This window comes from Mercurialis annua, linkage group LG6 (genome assembly GCF_937616625.2).
Source record: "Mercurialis annua linkage group LG6, ddMerAnnu1.2, whole genome shotgun sequence".
Taxonomy (NCBI): Eukaryota; Viridiplantae; Streptophyta; class Magnoliopsida; order Malpighiales; family Euphorbiaceae; genus Mercurialis; species Mercurialis annua.
This window is the reverse complement of record NC_065575.1, coordinates 34,013,675-34,029,636: the sequence shown is the minus strand read 5'-3', so window position 1 is coordinate 34,029,636 and position 15,962 is coordinate 34,013,675. Positions and strand designations below refer to the sequence as shown.

General features: G+C 32.2%; 1 protein-coding gene across 1 annotated transcript; it reads right to left on the bottom strand.

Annotated features, from left to right (window-relative positions):
* Nucleotides 1–10,541: 10,541 nt before the first annotated feature.
* On the bottom strand, nt 10,542–15,496 carry LOC126685906 (uncharacterized). The gene is made up of 7 exons (XM_050379901.2): nt 15,283–15,496; nt 15,080–15,166; nt 14,513–14,674; nt 13,575–13,739; nt 13,427–13,480; nt 12,614–12,760; nt 10,542–11,032 (listed from the first exon to the last, which is right to left on the bottom strand). Exons 1-7 carry the CDS (start codon nt 15,406–15,408, stop codon nt 10,655–10,657), a joined length of 1,119 nt encoding a protein of 372 aa, XP_050235858.1. The 5' UTR covers nt 15,409–15,496; the 3' UTR covers nt 10,542–10,654.
* Between the last annotated feature and the right edge of the window lie 466 nt (nt 15,497–15,962).

Here is a 15,962-nt window from a genome sequence, read left to right as displayed (position 1 = left end):
GAAATGACAAGCGGAAAACGGCTAGGGTTTGTTTGCAGCGTGATGAAGGTTTTCTGTGAAGAAATCGACTTTAAATATCGAGAGGAGATGGGTCGAAAACGAGTGCGAACAGGGCCGGGCGAAGGGGTCCATGATCTGCTGCCATTCACGAACGGGAATGGCTATACTTGGCCTGTTCCCGTTCGAGAATGGGCCTGTTCCCGAACGGGAACAGGCCAGAAAAAGGATTCCCGTTCGGGAATTCCAATTCCCGAACGGGAATGAATAATTCCTATTTTTTTTTTTTTTTATTTTTAAATTAAAAAAAAATACAATTGGTTAAACCAATAAATCACACCCAAACCAAACAACTCGAACCAAGCCACTAATATCGAGATTATTTCAAAACGACCGGGAAAAAATGTCGGAATTTAAATGTAAAAAAAATATAAAATATTACGGGATATTACAGATAAGAACATGCCGATGATTTTCCTCCAACTTTAATTGATGATTGAGCCAAGAATATACAACGAAATTGAGTACGGAAGGTTGCTAGGGTTAGATTTCAGTGAGGTGAACAGAATAGGGTAAAGAAAATAGGTTTTTATAGTACATAGCTAGGTTTAAAACGAAAGCAAAGTAGGGAGGGCGAAGGGCAAAAATACCCTTGGGATAATTGATGATGTCTCGTTCGAGACTCAATGTCTCGTTCGAGACTCAATGTCTCAAACGAGACATTACAAAAAAAATCAGGTCTCTTTTGAGACCTGATTACAAACCTATGGTTCAACCGTTTGGTTGAACCACAACCCAAAGGAATTTATCCTGAAATTGAACCAAATTTTGAATCAAACCCCAAACGAAATGTAAAAACGTAAATGATTGAAATTTTTTCTAGAACTCATAAATTAAAATAATTAATTTTTTTATGGGTTATTACAGTCTCCCCAACTAATTAAAAATTCGTCATCGAATTTAACATAAAACCAAGGTACTATAAAAATCAATCATAGCACGTAAATCACACATAACTAAAAAATAAATAAAAAACACCGAGAAACGCATCCTCAGCGGAACGAAAGAAAACACTTACGCATCACAATATATGATTCCCAAAATCACTTACAACCGAGTGACAACGCAACGCGAAACAAAATAAGCAAACCGCTTAATTCAATCTAAGCAAAAAACAACATCACTGCAATCTCAAAAGATTAAACAAAAATCCTACTCAAGGGTAATCTTATCATAAAGAAGATTGAGGAGAGTTAAAGCGAAACAAACCATAATAACCGAAAACACACTGAAAATTTACCGACATTCTCCCCAACTTATTAAAATACAACTTCGAAGATAAAATTTGATCGAAAATTCGATTGATCGTCACACGCATACGCGAAAAGTTGTTAATTCAACAATTTGCTATTTCAACGACTTCTCAAACACCACTTGTGAACGGATTAGAAAGTTATTTTCCACCGGAAAATAACCAACACGCTATACGAGAAAAGTTTCAAAATAACCAGATTAAGTCTCCAAAACTATCAAGCAACACCATAAGTGTAGGAACAATCCCAAAAATAAATCAAAATCTTAATAAGTCCAACTCCAACGCTAAATTGAAACATACAGACACTCTCACTGGAATTAATCTTACATCACTCCACGCCTACGCACTATAAAACTTATAGTGGTCAAGTACCAATTACCTCAAAAGAGAAATCTTATCAGCAAATCAAAATGTCGTCCTGCTTATAATTGCTCTTACAAATAACAGCTTAAAATCAAATACCACTAGAATCGTCTCGATTCACCTAACTAAGATCAGCTCGACAATACCATTAATTTCGAGAACTAAGACGTAAGAAGACACACCAATTTCTAAGGAATACATAACTTATACTTGTGACAACAATATTATTCATCCTTGACATTTATTTCTATATCACCAAAACCCCGAATCCTACTGACGATCATTAAGATCAAATCGCACTCATTTGATTATTGGTTATGCTCAAAATAAAACTTCTCCAGAAAAACACTTTACGTAAACACAAATATATTATAGCGCAATCCACCTTTAATTTGAAATCACTGGCACCTCAAATTAAATTTTCACTTTCATCGAAATAATTAACCCGTTGAAAAATCCTTTTGTTTGTAAACACATCAACTTGATAAAATACTCTCAATTTGAGATCATAACTGAACCTTACTTTCACAATAATTTAATGATTTTATAAAATCCATTTAAAACAATTTAAAATCCGCTTTTAAATCTAAACTGGCAAAGTTGCATCGCTTCTCAAAAGTTAAAATCTCACAAATAAGAATTCCTTTATTTACAACAAATTTTCATATCGGTATCAAAAAAATTTGAACAGAAATTGAATCTGTAAAAACAAAATTCCTTTTAAGTCTTTCTGTGTAAATAAACACGCAGAGCATAACCAATTTTCTTAAATCAAAAATACTCAAATTATACACTATGAGCTGACAAAATTCTTTAATTCGAACTCAATATTTTCCCGCACTTAAAACAACTAAAACCTCGAGTACAACCTTATAACCATAGTTTCTATTACCAAACACTGATACTCCAAAAATATAAAACAATACCTTACCATACAATTTCTCCTAAATTACAACCGTTATCACAGAGTATTTGTCTAGTTTCCAACCAAAATTTCAAAATCGTTTAAAATTTATCAACCTTTTAAACACCATTTTCACAATATAACTCGCGAGTTTATAAAAACATTTTTCTTGAAAAGTTTCACTAGTGTCTGGGCACAATTACGTGATAAAAATATTTCAATTACTTTAACAAGTTAACATTTGAAATCAATTTTTCCTCGAAATATTTTTCTAGACATTACACTCTGTGAGACGTGCACTCGCCCATCTTGACATATTTGCCCAACTCCATTATCCTAGTCCACCAATATCAATCATCATTAACGAAATAACTCAATTTAATAACGAAACTAAAATTTATCTAACAACGAATTGCACCTCAAAACAAAATGAAAATTTTTCCAAAGAAAACAAAGCAACACGACCGCCTTCACAGCTCCACCATCAACCAATCTTCCTAATGAAAACACCAGCGTATTACTACATTGATCATCCTTGATTTACAGATTTCATAACTACTTCCAGAATGCCAACAGCCGAAAATCTTGATACCATAATTTATTACAAACGAGATCGACCTAGAAATGCATAACGCTCAAATTTCCACGCATGAGGCAAACACTCACGAGTAGAATAATTCCACCGGCGCCGAGTAATATAACTCAAATCACCTTCCTCTAACAAAGATAGATTCTTAAACAGGATCTACTACTTATCCAAAAAGCCGCTCCTCAAATTCCTTGATACCAAATTTAAACACCTAAAATCTCCAGGGTTCAAACTATAGATTTGGCTAAACCAAATACAACATCTAAAAATAATTACAGGGTCTAACAAAGGTTCGAATCGCACATCGACACCAACGCCAAAGTTTAGCCAATGAAAAACTAGCGAGAAGAATCCTCACGTGATACTCCACACAACGAGGCCAATGAGGACAAAAACTGATAAGGCATAACTTAACCAAACATGAGAGACAACAATAATAACACTTAAACATCTCGCAGTAAAACAATTACTCATTAGGATGGTTAAACAATATAAATCTCAAAGGATTGAGTATAGAACATCTTATATGATCAACCAATTTTCTATCGACATGGTTACAACTCAAATAGCCCGAAAATGATCGAAATATTAAATCATATAATAACATGTCCCAAACATCAAATCAGATCTATATAAATAAAGATATTGATCGACAAGTACGCATCAAAATCTATCTCGAAAGATAAAATTACAAAGTAGATTTCAAGTTCATGTCGAGCCCCCACAGTTTTAAAAATCATTTTCGGGAAAACCTTTTTACAAAACAATGGTTATAAATTTGTTTTCAAACGCCTCAATTTAAAATCATCGAGTTATCCGAGTGATTACAACTTCCAAGCTCAACTCTAAATTTGGGTGACCCAAGTCAAATCTATAATAACCATTTATAAAACGTTTACCACATATTTTCAAATCCGGAAAAAACGCATTTCAGGATAAATCTCAATATTTTCGAAATAGGTAGCTCGACGTCACCCAATAATAACATCACACTCATCACCCAAGTGAGAAAACAGCTTTTCTTTAACCGCCTTTTTTAGAAACACAAGTTTTAGTCAAAACTAGCAAATCGAACACAAGACCAACAACACTAAACTAGCAAATCGAACACTAAATCAAACATAATAAAACTTACTAGATTTTTAAACACTAAGAATCTTTAAAACTAAAGAATTTTATGATACCGTAAATAAATATTGATAGAAAACTTAAATTTCCAAGAGAATTACCACTTGAATCCATTAATGAAAAATTGATTTCTCTCCCTTATCTCTTAAGTTTTTAATCACACTCTTTTCATGGAGTTAGAGTTGTGAACGTTTATGCTTGATAGAGAGATGACCAATTTACATTATATATGTAGACATTTTCATTTAATTAGGCAAGTTCATGACCTAACCAAATCAATGGATGAAATAATCCACATCATAATAATATATATTATTTTAGTTGGATCAAAAATAGGTGTTAAGTTAATAGTTTATATGCAATGACATGTGTCAAATATGCATTACAAATTTGACACCTTAATCTATTATGTGTGAAATTAAAATATCATCATCATTATCATCATCATTACAACCAAAATTCATCATTAGAATATGTTTCTCAAACAATTCTTGTTGTAAGCCTTTAAAGGATCCGCATTCATAAGTTCAGTATTAATGTACTAAATAAATGCTCTTTGTTTCTGAATCTTATCTTTTAATGACAAAATACCTTAATTCCATATATATTTTTCCAATTTTATCGGATGTCCCGAAGGGACACCTTAATTCCATATGATTGGTACCTTTTGTAAATTTTTTATTTTTAGAGAAGAACATCATTGTAGAATCAATAAATTTTCAGCAACTTGGTAATGGCGTCGACAACCCCAAATCATGAAATAAGGTTCCATATGCATAATATATGAATTGTAGCTTAACAACATAATACAAGTTTTGCTTTCCTAATGGTTGAAGCAATGATAGTTTGTTTTACAATTTTCCACGATACTGATGTTTCTGCTACTAGAAACATATAACCAAATGTGGACTTTCTACTATCAATACAGTCTAGCAGAATCTGAATCTTAATATACATTCACCTCTAGTTCATTGTATCTCTTATATGTGAGCATACATTTTTTAGTTTTAGGCATTATACCCAAATAATTAGAAGTAAGCATAATATCATCAACATACAAAATCAAAAATATAAACATACTCCCGCTATTTTATTTATATATGCATCAATTAAAATTATTTTCTTTAAAATCAAAAGGTATACTAATGGTATTAATCTTAATATTAGACAAAAAGTTAGAAAGACATCAACTCAAGAAATATAAAAGGCCAAGAGAAATGGTACATACATATGGCCTCGCAGCCGTATACTAAGCCTGAAGACCAACGACATCAGGAACCTGCCGCCTTGGCACACCATCCAGAGGAAACCTACCAGAAGACAGGGTCTCACCAGGTCGTTCGGATAACTCCGCCGAGTATCAGACACAAACTCCGTTGCCGGATAGCCTCTAAGGTCCGAACGGCGGGCAGGCGTCACAACATCCCTACTACGCAGCATCGACATGGGTGGCTCGTTGAGCACCATACGAGTGTTGAGTCCGACTCACCAATGGAGCACGCGCTCCCCTAAAAAACCAGGATCGACAGTTCAATCAATATATCAAATAACTCATGCCCGACCTCTCAATAGCTCCCTACTGCCAATAAGGCCAATCCTTCATCGGAGGGGTGTTCCACGATCAGTAGATCTATAAAAGAAGAACTTGATATGAGAAATAAATAAAGTTCAAAGAGCTATTCGACTCACAAGAGGATGGTTACTTACATTGATTCCCACCAGATTGTTCAACTAGTTCCTACACTCGGTTGACCGATGTTGTGGTCGAGTCCGAGAAAAGTCCCAGGACCTTATAAGTGGAAAATCTAGCATAGAAGGGTCTCCAAATCCAGTCAGAATACCCATTTGGACGGCCCAAATATGAAAAGGGAAAACACATAACCAGTTGAAACAACACAAAAACAAGAATACAGAGCACAAAACTAGAAGAGTAGATAAAGGACTCACATGTACGACGAGCCACGTCCCAGAAAGATGGGATCCTCCACGGACAACTCGGTCCATACTAAGGTACAGATGAGCAAGAGCAGAAGACTCCCAGTCATAACTCGCAACCCGATCCAGGTCTTCCAAAGCAGGCAATACATATATAGGCAATGTGGAAATAGAGTTGCAAAACGATGTAGTCCGCACTAGATAAAATATGAAAGCCTGGTCAACAAGATCTACCTCAACCCTATTCCTAGGGACATATCTTCTATATCAATCGAATACTTAAGGGTCTTTCCTTTCAACCCGACACCAAACCGATCATCTCGGTGGTTAACGCTTCTTTCCAGAGAAAGTTGACCAAACTGCCATCAAAAGGTACTTGTTGAGCATCAAAAGATATCCCTATGATAAGGGAAAAGTCTAATGGAGTCATAGTCAACTCCCTTATCAGTGGATGAAATGTGTGAGTGGTGTCTATCCACCATTCCGTCAGAGCAAGCAACGAAGTGTTGTCACAGATTCTCGTCCCAGTATACAGCGCACCAGCTAAAAAGTTGAAGCCTACCCCGTCTACCCGAATTCAAACAGCCTCGGGCAAAGTACGGTATCAACTCCAAGCATTGATGAAGTTCCTAGAAGTACAAAACGGCTCTCCACCCTTAAAACACAAAGAAAATCAATACCGGAGTTAGAATTGCCAAAAAAAAATGCAAAAACAACAAAAAAATCAGTCAAAATAGAGCCCGCAAGGTGCACTAGCGCCACCACCATAGCACTAGTAGCAATGGCGGCGACGGAACTATACACCGGCGGCGGCGCCAGTCCATATTAGCGGTAGAGCCACTCCAAGCTGGCGCCGACGCCACTTTTTCCTTCTCCCATGGAATGTCATTTTTTGACGGGTCCGACCCATTTTCGAGCAAAATTCAGACACATTTTAATCAAAATATCTACCGAAGCGGAAAAAGACCAAAAAAATACCTCAGGCTGTAATTCAAAACAGATATGACGCTCCAAGCACAGCAAAAGTGGGACCTCATGGGCCGCCTCTAAAAGAGATGAATCATGGGAATCTTGAAGATCATAATCCCTACATGGCTCAAAAAATATTCAAGGTGGCGCCATACTATGAATAATAATGATAATTGCAAGTTGAGAGAAATGAAAAACTAGAGAGAGAAAGTGAGAAAAGAAATCTCTATTCCAAAGCACTATAAATGGGGCAAGCTCATAAAAGACAAAAACTGCCTCTATGCCTAAAAGTGGACATGCCAGAATAAGAATCTCTGGACTACCAAAGCCCAGAGTCTGCGGACATCAAAGTTCTATCACTATTAAAGCAGCAAATATTCCCCAAAGGATCAAATTAGAAATACAACCACCCTAGATGATAGGATCAGAAACATAGTCGCCCTAGAGGATCGAATTAGAATTACAGCCACACCAAAGGATTGGATCAGAAAAACAATCGCCCAAGAGGACCGGATTGGAAGCACAACCATCCATGGATGATCAGTTTGGAAATACAAATGCCCTAGAGGATCAAATTAGGAATACATCAACACAAAGGATGGGATCAGAAACACAATCGCCCCAAAGGATCGAATTAATAATATTGTTGCCCCAAAGGACCGGATTAGAAGCACAGCCGTCCCCATAGGATCAAATTAGAAATACAGACGCCCTAGAGGATCAAATTAGAAATACATCCACCCTGGAGGATGGGATCAGAAACATAATCGCCCAGAGGATTAAATTAGAAATACACACACCCTAGAGGATTGAATTAGAAATACAAACACCCCAGAGGATTGAATTAGAAATATAAACACCCCAAAGGATCAAATTAGATATACTGCCACCCCAGAGGGTTAGATCTGAAGCACAATCACCCCGGAGGATAAGATAAGGAATAAAACCCTAGTAGACAAACTAAACCAGGTTAGAAATACCGCTTCCCCGGAGGACAAATTACGAATATTCCTAGAGAATCATATTAGAAAAATTGCCCAAGAGACGGGATTGAAACGGCCAACGATAGAAAGATATCGCCACGCCATCCGGTATATGGAGAACGCAACTTCAAAAATAGCATGACAACGGTCTATCCCTACGCGCTAGACTCCGGACAGAGGAGAATCTGGTTTCAAAAAGACACCCAGATATTTTCTACAATAGTTCAAATAAACTTCAAACAGTTCCGCTAGTTGTGGAATAACTACGGAATCCAAGCACTTACACGATAGGGTGTCCCTTGGGACGACCAAAGGGATGTTGTTCCCTCTACGAATCTAAGAGGCTCTAAACAAGATAATATCCAGGCACCTATGTAATAAGGTAGCTCTTGGGACGGCCTAGGGGATGTTGTCACTTTTGCAAACCTAAAAAGTACTAGACATGATAATTACCAGGGTCTAAGCCATTGGATCACTCCCAGGACAGCTGAGAGTTTACAGATCCATTCCACGGGGCATACAATAAACAGTTTAGGCTCAATGGAAGACCTTTAAGACAATTAAGAAGACATACTCCCGGCTAGATACATAGTAGACCAGAACTAGGGGGCATTAAGTGAGAGTCATGCATCACCATGGGTAATGCTTAGGCTATAGGGCATTACCAAACCACCGGCGAGCGAGTACCTCCAATGGGGGGCTCTATACTTATCGCTTGTCAAATAGCGACTTACTTCTTTAAGAAGAATCAACTTATTTTGTCAATTCTTTTTAAAGTGCGGGCTAACTGTAGACACTTATTTTCTGGACAGGTAAAAAGTGATAAGGGACTGAAGCGTCCAATGATAATTTCCACAGAAAACTGTCCGGGTGACGAGTTATCAGTTTGCTTGCTGGAATCTAAGCAGGCGTAATCAGCGCATAGCTGAGAACTTGAAGGGTTAAAGCGTAATTACCCGTGGATAGCCTATAAAAATCTAAAGAGATTGTAGTCTAAGTCCAGAAATTGGACTAACTGCAATATCTTAGAAGTTTGACGGATTGAAATCGACCATACCCAAACTCATAGGACCCTACGAGGGTTTTTAAGCACTTTCACGCACTAAAACTGACTTTAGGCACATTTTACTTAGCCCTAAAGAAATAATCCTAATGTAATTAATTAAAAAGAGGTTTTTACTCATCGAAACACTAAAAGGACTTATCACTTAACACACTTGCACACTCCTAGCCAAACTCAACCTCTAACTAACCCTAGGTCATCCCCATTCCTTATAAATACTACCCTTAAACAGCCTAGACAAAGGTCGGACTAGAGCATAAAAATCACATACGCACAAATAAACTCCAAACCCTAGAAATATTATGTTGGATGAACCCCCCCCCCCCCTGCAAACACACAAACCGCACTCAATCCAAGTCCTAAAAAAAAGCTAAACGCTTTAATCAATCAAGTACAAAGCTATTACGCGCGATTCAAAGCTGGATTCCACATCCACTTTGCTAGTAAAGGAGACAAGGGCTATAACCAATACTTATGAGGATCCTTTTTATTCTCTGTATCACTTTTATGTCATAAATGTCAAAATCATTGTGTTTAGGATGCGTGCTTATATTAAAATTGATGTTTTGCCATTAATTGCTCTAAAATTACCATAACTACTACTTTAGTGTCTTTGCCGTGAAACTGGATTAGAAAGCATGTTTTATGTGATCGTTTTCGTGTGTTTGAGATTTGTGAAACACAAGGAATGACTGTATTTTTTGTGATTATTTGGTTAGGGTCGATACCTTGTTTTACAGTTGCAATTGTAGGGCGGTCTCTTTTTATAAGTCTCGCCATCTGAGCTTTTCGTTCTTTGGAAAGATAGTTTTTGTTGTTTATATTATTATTGCAACTGTACTAAGCTTTTTCTAGCTTGCTTTTTTCGGGCTTGCTTTTTTTCTTTCCATTCACTTCTTCGTGGTTGTCCTAATATGCTTATCATTTATTAGGAAACGTTACACACCATTCCACAAATTATAATAAATAATATTGAATAAATTAGAAAAATAATATTATTATTGTAAATACTACTATATTTAAATGAATTTAGTGTTTTAAGAATCAAATTATATCACCAATTTGATTTTTCTTCAAAAATGAATATATGGTCCAACTTTTTAAAACTGAAAAGAACTACAAGAATTTGAAAATGTGGAAATAATTATTCCATGAAAACCATTCGGTTCTTTATTTATTAATAAGAGTATATACGATCAATCAAACAATATCTAAATTCATTTACAGGTCGTAATTTTATATATGTATTTTTTATGATAATATTATATGTGCATTAAAATTTTATATTTACGACGAACAAATAATTTTATTATTTATTTAACTGATTGAATCGATAATTAAACAGATCGAACTAATTGAAATGTAAACATGTGGCTAACGATTCGGCCAACAGTTAAATCTAACAAAATCATATACACATACTTTTTGTTCCACCTCCGCCGCCGAACAAAAAACTATAACCAATATCATTTTTGTAAGACTGGTCTCCTTCACGGAAGCAACGTGATGTACTAGTTTGAATAAGAGATTCATCTGGGATAATTGTACTGAATTTGGAATTAATAAGATTGATATCCATAATGTAAGATGTGAAATCATAATTGCCATTTCTAAAACGTCCACTTCCCATTGGAGGGCTTCTTTCTTCTGATAAGGGAGTGAAAATCTCTCCGCCCCATCTTACGGTATCAGCATGTTGGTTCAAGTTTGTGAATAGCTCCTTTGGCCAGTAACCTACAATGTACTGTTTATTTATTCCAAGCCACCAAACTCCGGTCTCTTGGTCCTTCAAAATTAAGATCTCAAATCTTATTATACATGTAACAAACGAACAATTATACATATATATTATAAGAGTAATGGATCAAATTCAGTGAAATAAATGATAATCAAACTCTATTTGATTTGTATAAATATTTTAAAATTAAAGTTAGTTTATAAATAGATATTATTAAATAAAATTTTATGAGTTTATTCGAACTTGATTACATAATTGACTCGAATAATTCAAACTAGACTCGGTCAATCATGATATTTGTTCATCATGAGATTTGTTAAAATAATGTTGGTTTTTTTAGTAAAGCATTTTTATTGTATAAGTCACTGGTCACGTCAGACAGAAAATACTCCAAACTAGTGACGTATGAATATGATAAACTTAAAAATGTCAAACTAAACTGATAAAAATTTAAATTATATATGATTAATGAGCACGGTGATCTGTAGATAAATTTATTATCTCATAAAATTTTATAACCTAGACATTTCAAGCATATACGTATGTACTCTCCACACAATATAATTTAATAGAAATAAATTATATATAAAGTTTATGCATAATGAGCTTGCTAAATGAGAGTTATTAAAATAAATCCATGAAATAATTTTTTAAGAGCTTCCATACAAGAATAGACATAACATAACATCTTTAATGAAAAGAGTTCCATATATAATAACCCAATTTTGAAAATATCTGGAAAATCAAACAAAAAAAGAAATTAATATACATTATTATTCATAAAACAATAATTGACTATACTTTTTTAACTTTCTCAAAACAAAAAATAAATTATTTGAGTTCAATTTTAAAAGTTTCATCAAATTTAGAAATTATTCAACTATGCAATAAAATATAAGGCTTAATTACTTAAAAACCACCCACCTTATAATTTTTTTTCATTTATACCATGACCTAGGAAAATTTTCAATTGTACCCTATTTTTGATTTTTATGTTTCATCTCTACCCTAATGAGTTGAATTGATCTATTTTCTTTTAAAAAAAAAGTTTAAATTAGTCCTTCATTTTTAACCTATATTCTAATAAAACGTTAATGTTAATCATTTATGTATCTTGTTTTTAATATTTTCATCTTTAAATTAATTAAATTATCAAAAAAATTACTCTTGGGGTACAAACGAAACATAAAAATTGCAAATAGGGTACAAATGAAAATTTTCCTAGGTCGTGGTATAAATGAAAAAAAATTACTAAGTGAGTGGTTTTTAAATAATTAGGCCAAAATATAATTTTAAATTCTATTATTTGTTTGTGTAAAATGAATGAACAGTTGTTAGATTAAAATTATTGTTAACTTTTTAAATTAATTAAAAATGTCAAAAGTAAAAACATAATTAGATGTGAAAAAATACCAAAATATATGGATTCCTTTTGAACAATTTGACCTATATATAATTATATATAAATCAATTTTTCTTTTAATTATTGTGGAGAATGAGCGTTTGTAGAAAGAGTCAATTTATGATTTGAATAGAATGTTGTCTAGCGCCTATAATATTTGAGATTTTAATAATTGGTATATGAATAGTTTGAGTTATAATTTATTGGTTTATGAATAATTTTATTACCTGAGAAACATCAAACTGCACTTCATTGAGTAAACGTTTATAAGGAAGAGATGGCGATAGAACCATATCAAGAGGGAAATTAGGACTGACTAACACAAATCCTGGACATAACATGTTGTAGCAGCCTGTAAATTGATGATTGTCGGTCTGCCAAAGCAATTCATATGAAAAATCAAAATCAATATTGTGTTATTTCTATATATTTTCCAAAAAAATGGATAGATATTAGTTGATTTCATAGATTTGTTCACTTAAAATTTTATATATTTTTATTTTATTATTTATTATATTTAAACTTTTCATAAATGTCAATTTTAGTCTAATTTTAATAAGTACACAACAATTATCACCTATTTTTTAAATTTTCAGAATAGATCTATTATTTTATTACTTTCAATCATGCATAATCATACCTTCTGTTTTTAATAAAAAGAAAATTGTTAAAATTAAACTACATTTGTCAAAATTAAAATGTTCAAATTGAATAAAAAGGTTTGACATTCTAAAAAGAAAATAATAAGGCTACAATTATAATATACTTATAGAAATAAGACCAAATTAAAGTTTTTAAAAATTACAATTAATTAAATAAAATAAGTCGAAAATTGTATATATTTTTTAGTGAATGCTATTGCTCGACATTAAAGTTAATCAATATAAAGACATTGTGTTGGGCATACAAAATAGAAATTCATTCAAAAGTATTTTTCCGTTAACCATTGCTTTTTATTTTGTCTAATTTGTGTTTCAATTTATATTTGCAAACATGAGATTCATTTGGAAATAAAGTCAAATAGTATCTTAAGTACATACAGTCCATGATGTGTATGTCCGGACATTGTTATCATGATATAAATCCGGATTCACCTGATAAAAAAAATACATAATGTAAAGATTATTTAAATAAAAAAAGTTAATAAAAAATGACATAATATAAAAATTATTTAATTAGTTAACTGACCGTCCATCCAACTTGTATTTGATTTAAGCCAGAACCTTCTCCACTTTCGAATGAAATCATAGAAGAACTATAACTCTTAGAATTAATTTTAATTTTTGGCTGATAAATGCTCATTATCGCTCTAGATCCATGGTATTCTCCTTTTGAAGTATATACTCCGGCAAACTGAAAATGCAAGTTTTAGTTTTAAAATTTTGAATATTAAACTCCCAGAGTTACTATAGATTGAAGCATTTGTGTATTTTACTTCAGTTACTAATATTATATTTTATTTCAATGAGAAATTTCTCAATCCAAAATTCTATATGACAACTGAAATTTTCATATGTTCTCCACTTTGTTACCGTATGTCACCAAATCTGACAATATTAACTAAAAAAAATATTTAAAATTATTAAAAGAAAGGAAAAACATTTTAAAGCAACACAGTGACTTTGTAAATTGTCAATTTATAATTGGATTTTTTTTATTCAAACAAACTTTTAAAAACTCTTATGAATGAGTTATTTGAACTCTTTTTCATTCGAAAAATTCAAAAAGATGACTTATTTGAACTTTTTCAAATAAAAAAGAGATCAATTTATTACTTATGGGTACAACTGAAAGTGAAATTTGTATCTTTGGACAAAATTGGCTATTTTATAAGGTCACAGTATAATTGAAAAAGGACTAAAAATTGGGTGGTTTTTTAAGAATTTTGCCTTAAACAAATTATACAAAAAATTAATATTTTTCTCAAAAATATTAATAATTTTAATGATTTTCTCCAAATACATTTTTCTCCATAAATTAATAAAATATATTTTAAAAATTAATAAAATAAATTAGTCGTCAAACTGTAATACTAGAATACCTTAATTACTCCAAGTGTTAAATAGCTTAAATTTATTATAAAAATATTAGATGGGTATTTTAAAATAAATTTACATATAACTTACTTCCAATCCATGATTCCATGAGTTTCTCTTAAGATCACTAACTCTTCCATAGCGACGAATAGGAACACTTCCCGATGGACAACCTTCCTTCAACCCTAGACTTGATTTTTCCCGTAGTTCATTAGCTAGCATACGATTTTCGTGATCCATATTTGGTTTTAACTGTTCATTTGGTAAGAAAATAAATCCTAGTTCAAACCAAATTGATTAGAAATAATTATTATCACATTACTTATTGGGTTAAATTTTTCATTTACTTCATGTATTTTAAAAAATATTACTCCCTCTAAATGTTTAAATATCATGGAAAATAATATTTTTTAAAATATAAAATACAATACTCTCTCCATTTATTTAACTGTTCATGCATAGTCAAAATTGCACATGTTAAAATATATTTTTTCTATCTTAAATTATAAATTTAAATAATAATATAACTTTATTAATAAATACTTTGTAAACAAATGCATTTACGTAGATTGATAAATAAAAAAAAAGTAACAATTTTGATCTCAGTTTATACAATATACAGCATAAAATATTAATGTAAATAACAGTAAATCAAACCATAATTGTATGATTTGCAAGTGCAGGATGACTAAGAGAAAGTTGTTTATTAATGTCTACACAGTCATAGACATCCCCATACTCGGTCTGCAAATTAATTATCCCACATAAGCACACAACAAACAAAATTTTTTATTAGTAACATAAATTATATATATAAAACAAAACAAAAATTAAGAGGAACTTATTTGCATCGAAGATACCTTGATAAAAACTGGAGGTTGAAATAGTTTGTGTGATTTCAATTTGTGATTTTTTCTGCAATTTATAATGTAAAAGTTCGAAGCTATAACCAATAGTATGATGAGAAAATAATTTCTGCAAGCCATTGTGATATGCACAAGTTTGTTTTATTTAAATGTAGATTGATTAATGCTTGCACTTTTTTGTTTATATATAGAGTCAAATAATTTAATCTTATGCTGTAAACTAATTGCAAAATACAGATGAACTTTTATTTAGGTTATACTTGTTTACTAAAAATAATTGCATTTCTATTGAAGTTGCAACAAATTAATCTTAATCTTTTTATCAGTTTGGTGTTGCTTTCTAAACTTAGACCTACAATAACGGACCAACATCCAAAAATCCCTTTTTCTGTTTTTTAATCTATATTTATATGTGTAAATACAATCGAGCAAATCTATGCCGCCAGTTTCCGTTTGAGAATTATGACTCAAATTATCAAACTATTCAAATCAATCCTAAATTTTACTTAACTTTCTCAATTCTCAACTTTCTCAATTCTCCCTAATGATTTTTTACTTTTTCTCTTTTATAATAAAATCACTTTCAAATTTTGATATTTTTAATAAATTTTGTATTTTATTTCTACATATTAATTTAATATACATGAATTTATATTTTTCGATTGTTTAAATTA

What these genes read in the sequence shown, in the direction of transcription:
- LOC126685906 (XM_050379901.2), bottom strand. Translation starts at nt 15,408, where the DNA reads ATGGCTTGCAGAAATTATTTTCTCATCATACTATTGGTTATAGCTTCG. An exon ending in TTGCAAATCATACAATTATG is followed by an intron (nt 14,675 to 15,079) that starts GTTTGATTTACT and finishes CCAAATGAACAG; the next exon opens with TTAAAACCAAATATGGATCA. An exon ending in GGACATACACATCATGGACT is followed by an intron (nt 12,761 to 13,426) that starts GTATGTACTTAA and finishes TTGCTTTGGCAG; the next exon opens with ACCGACAATCATCAATTTAC.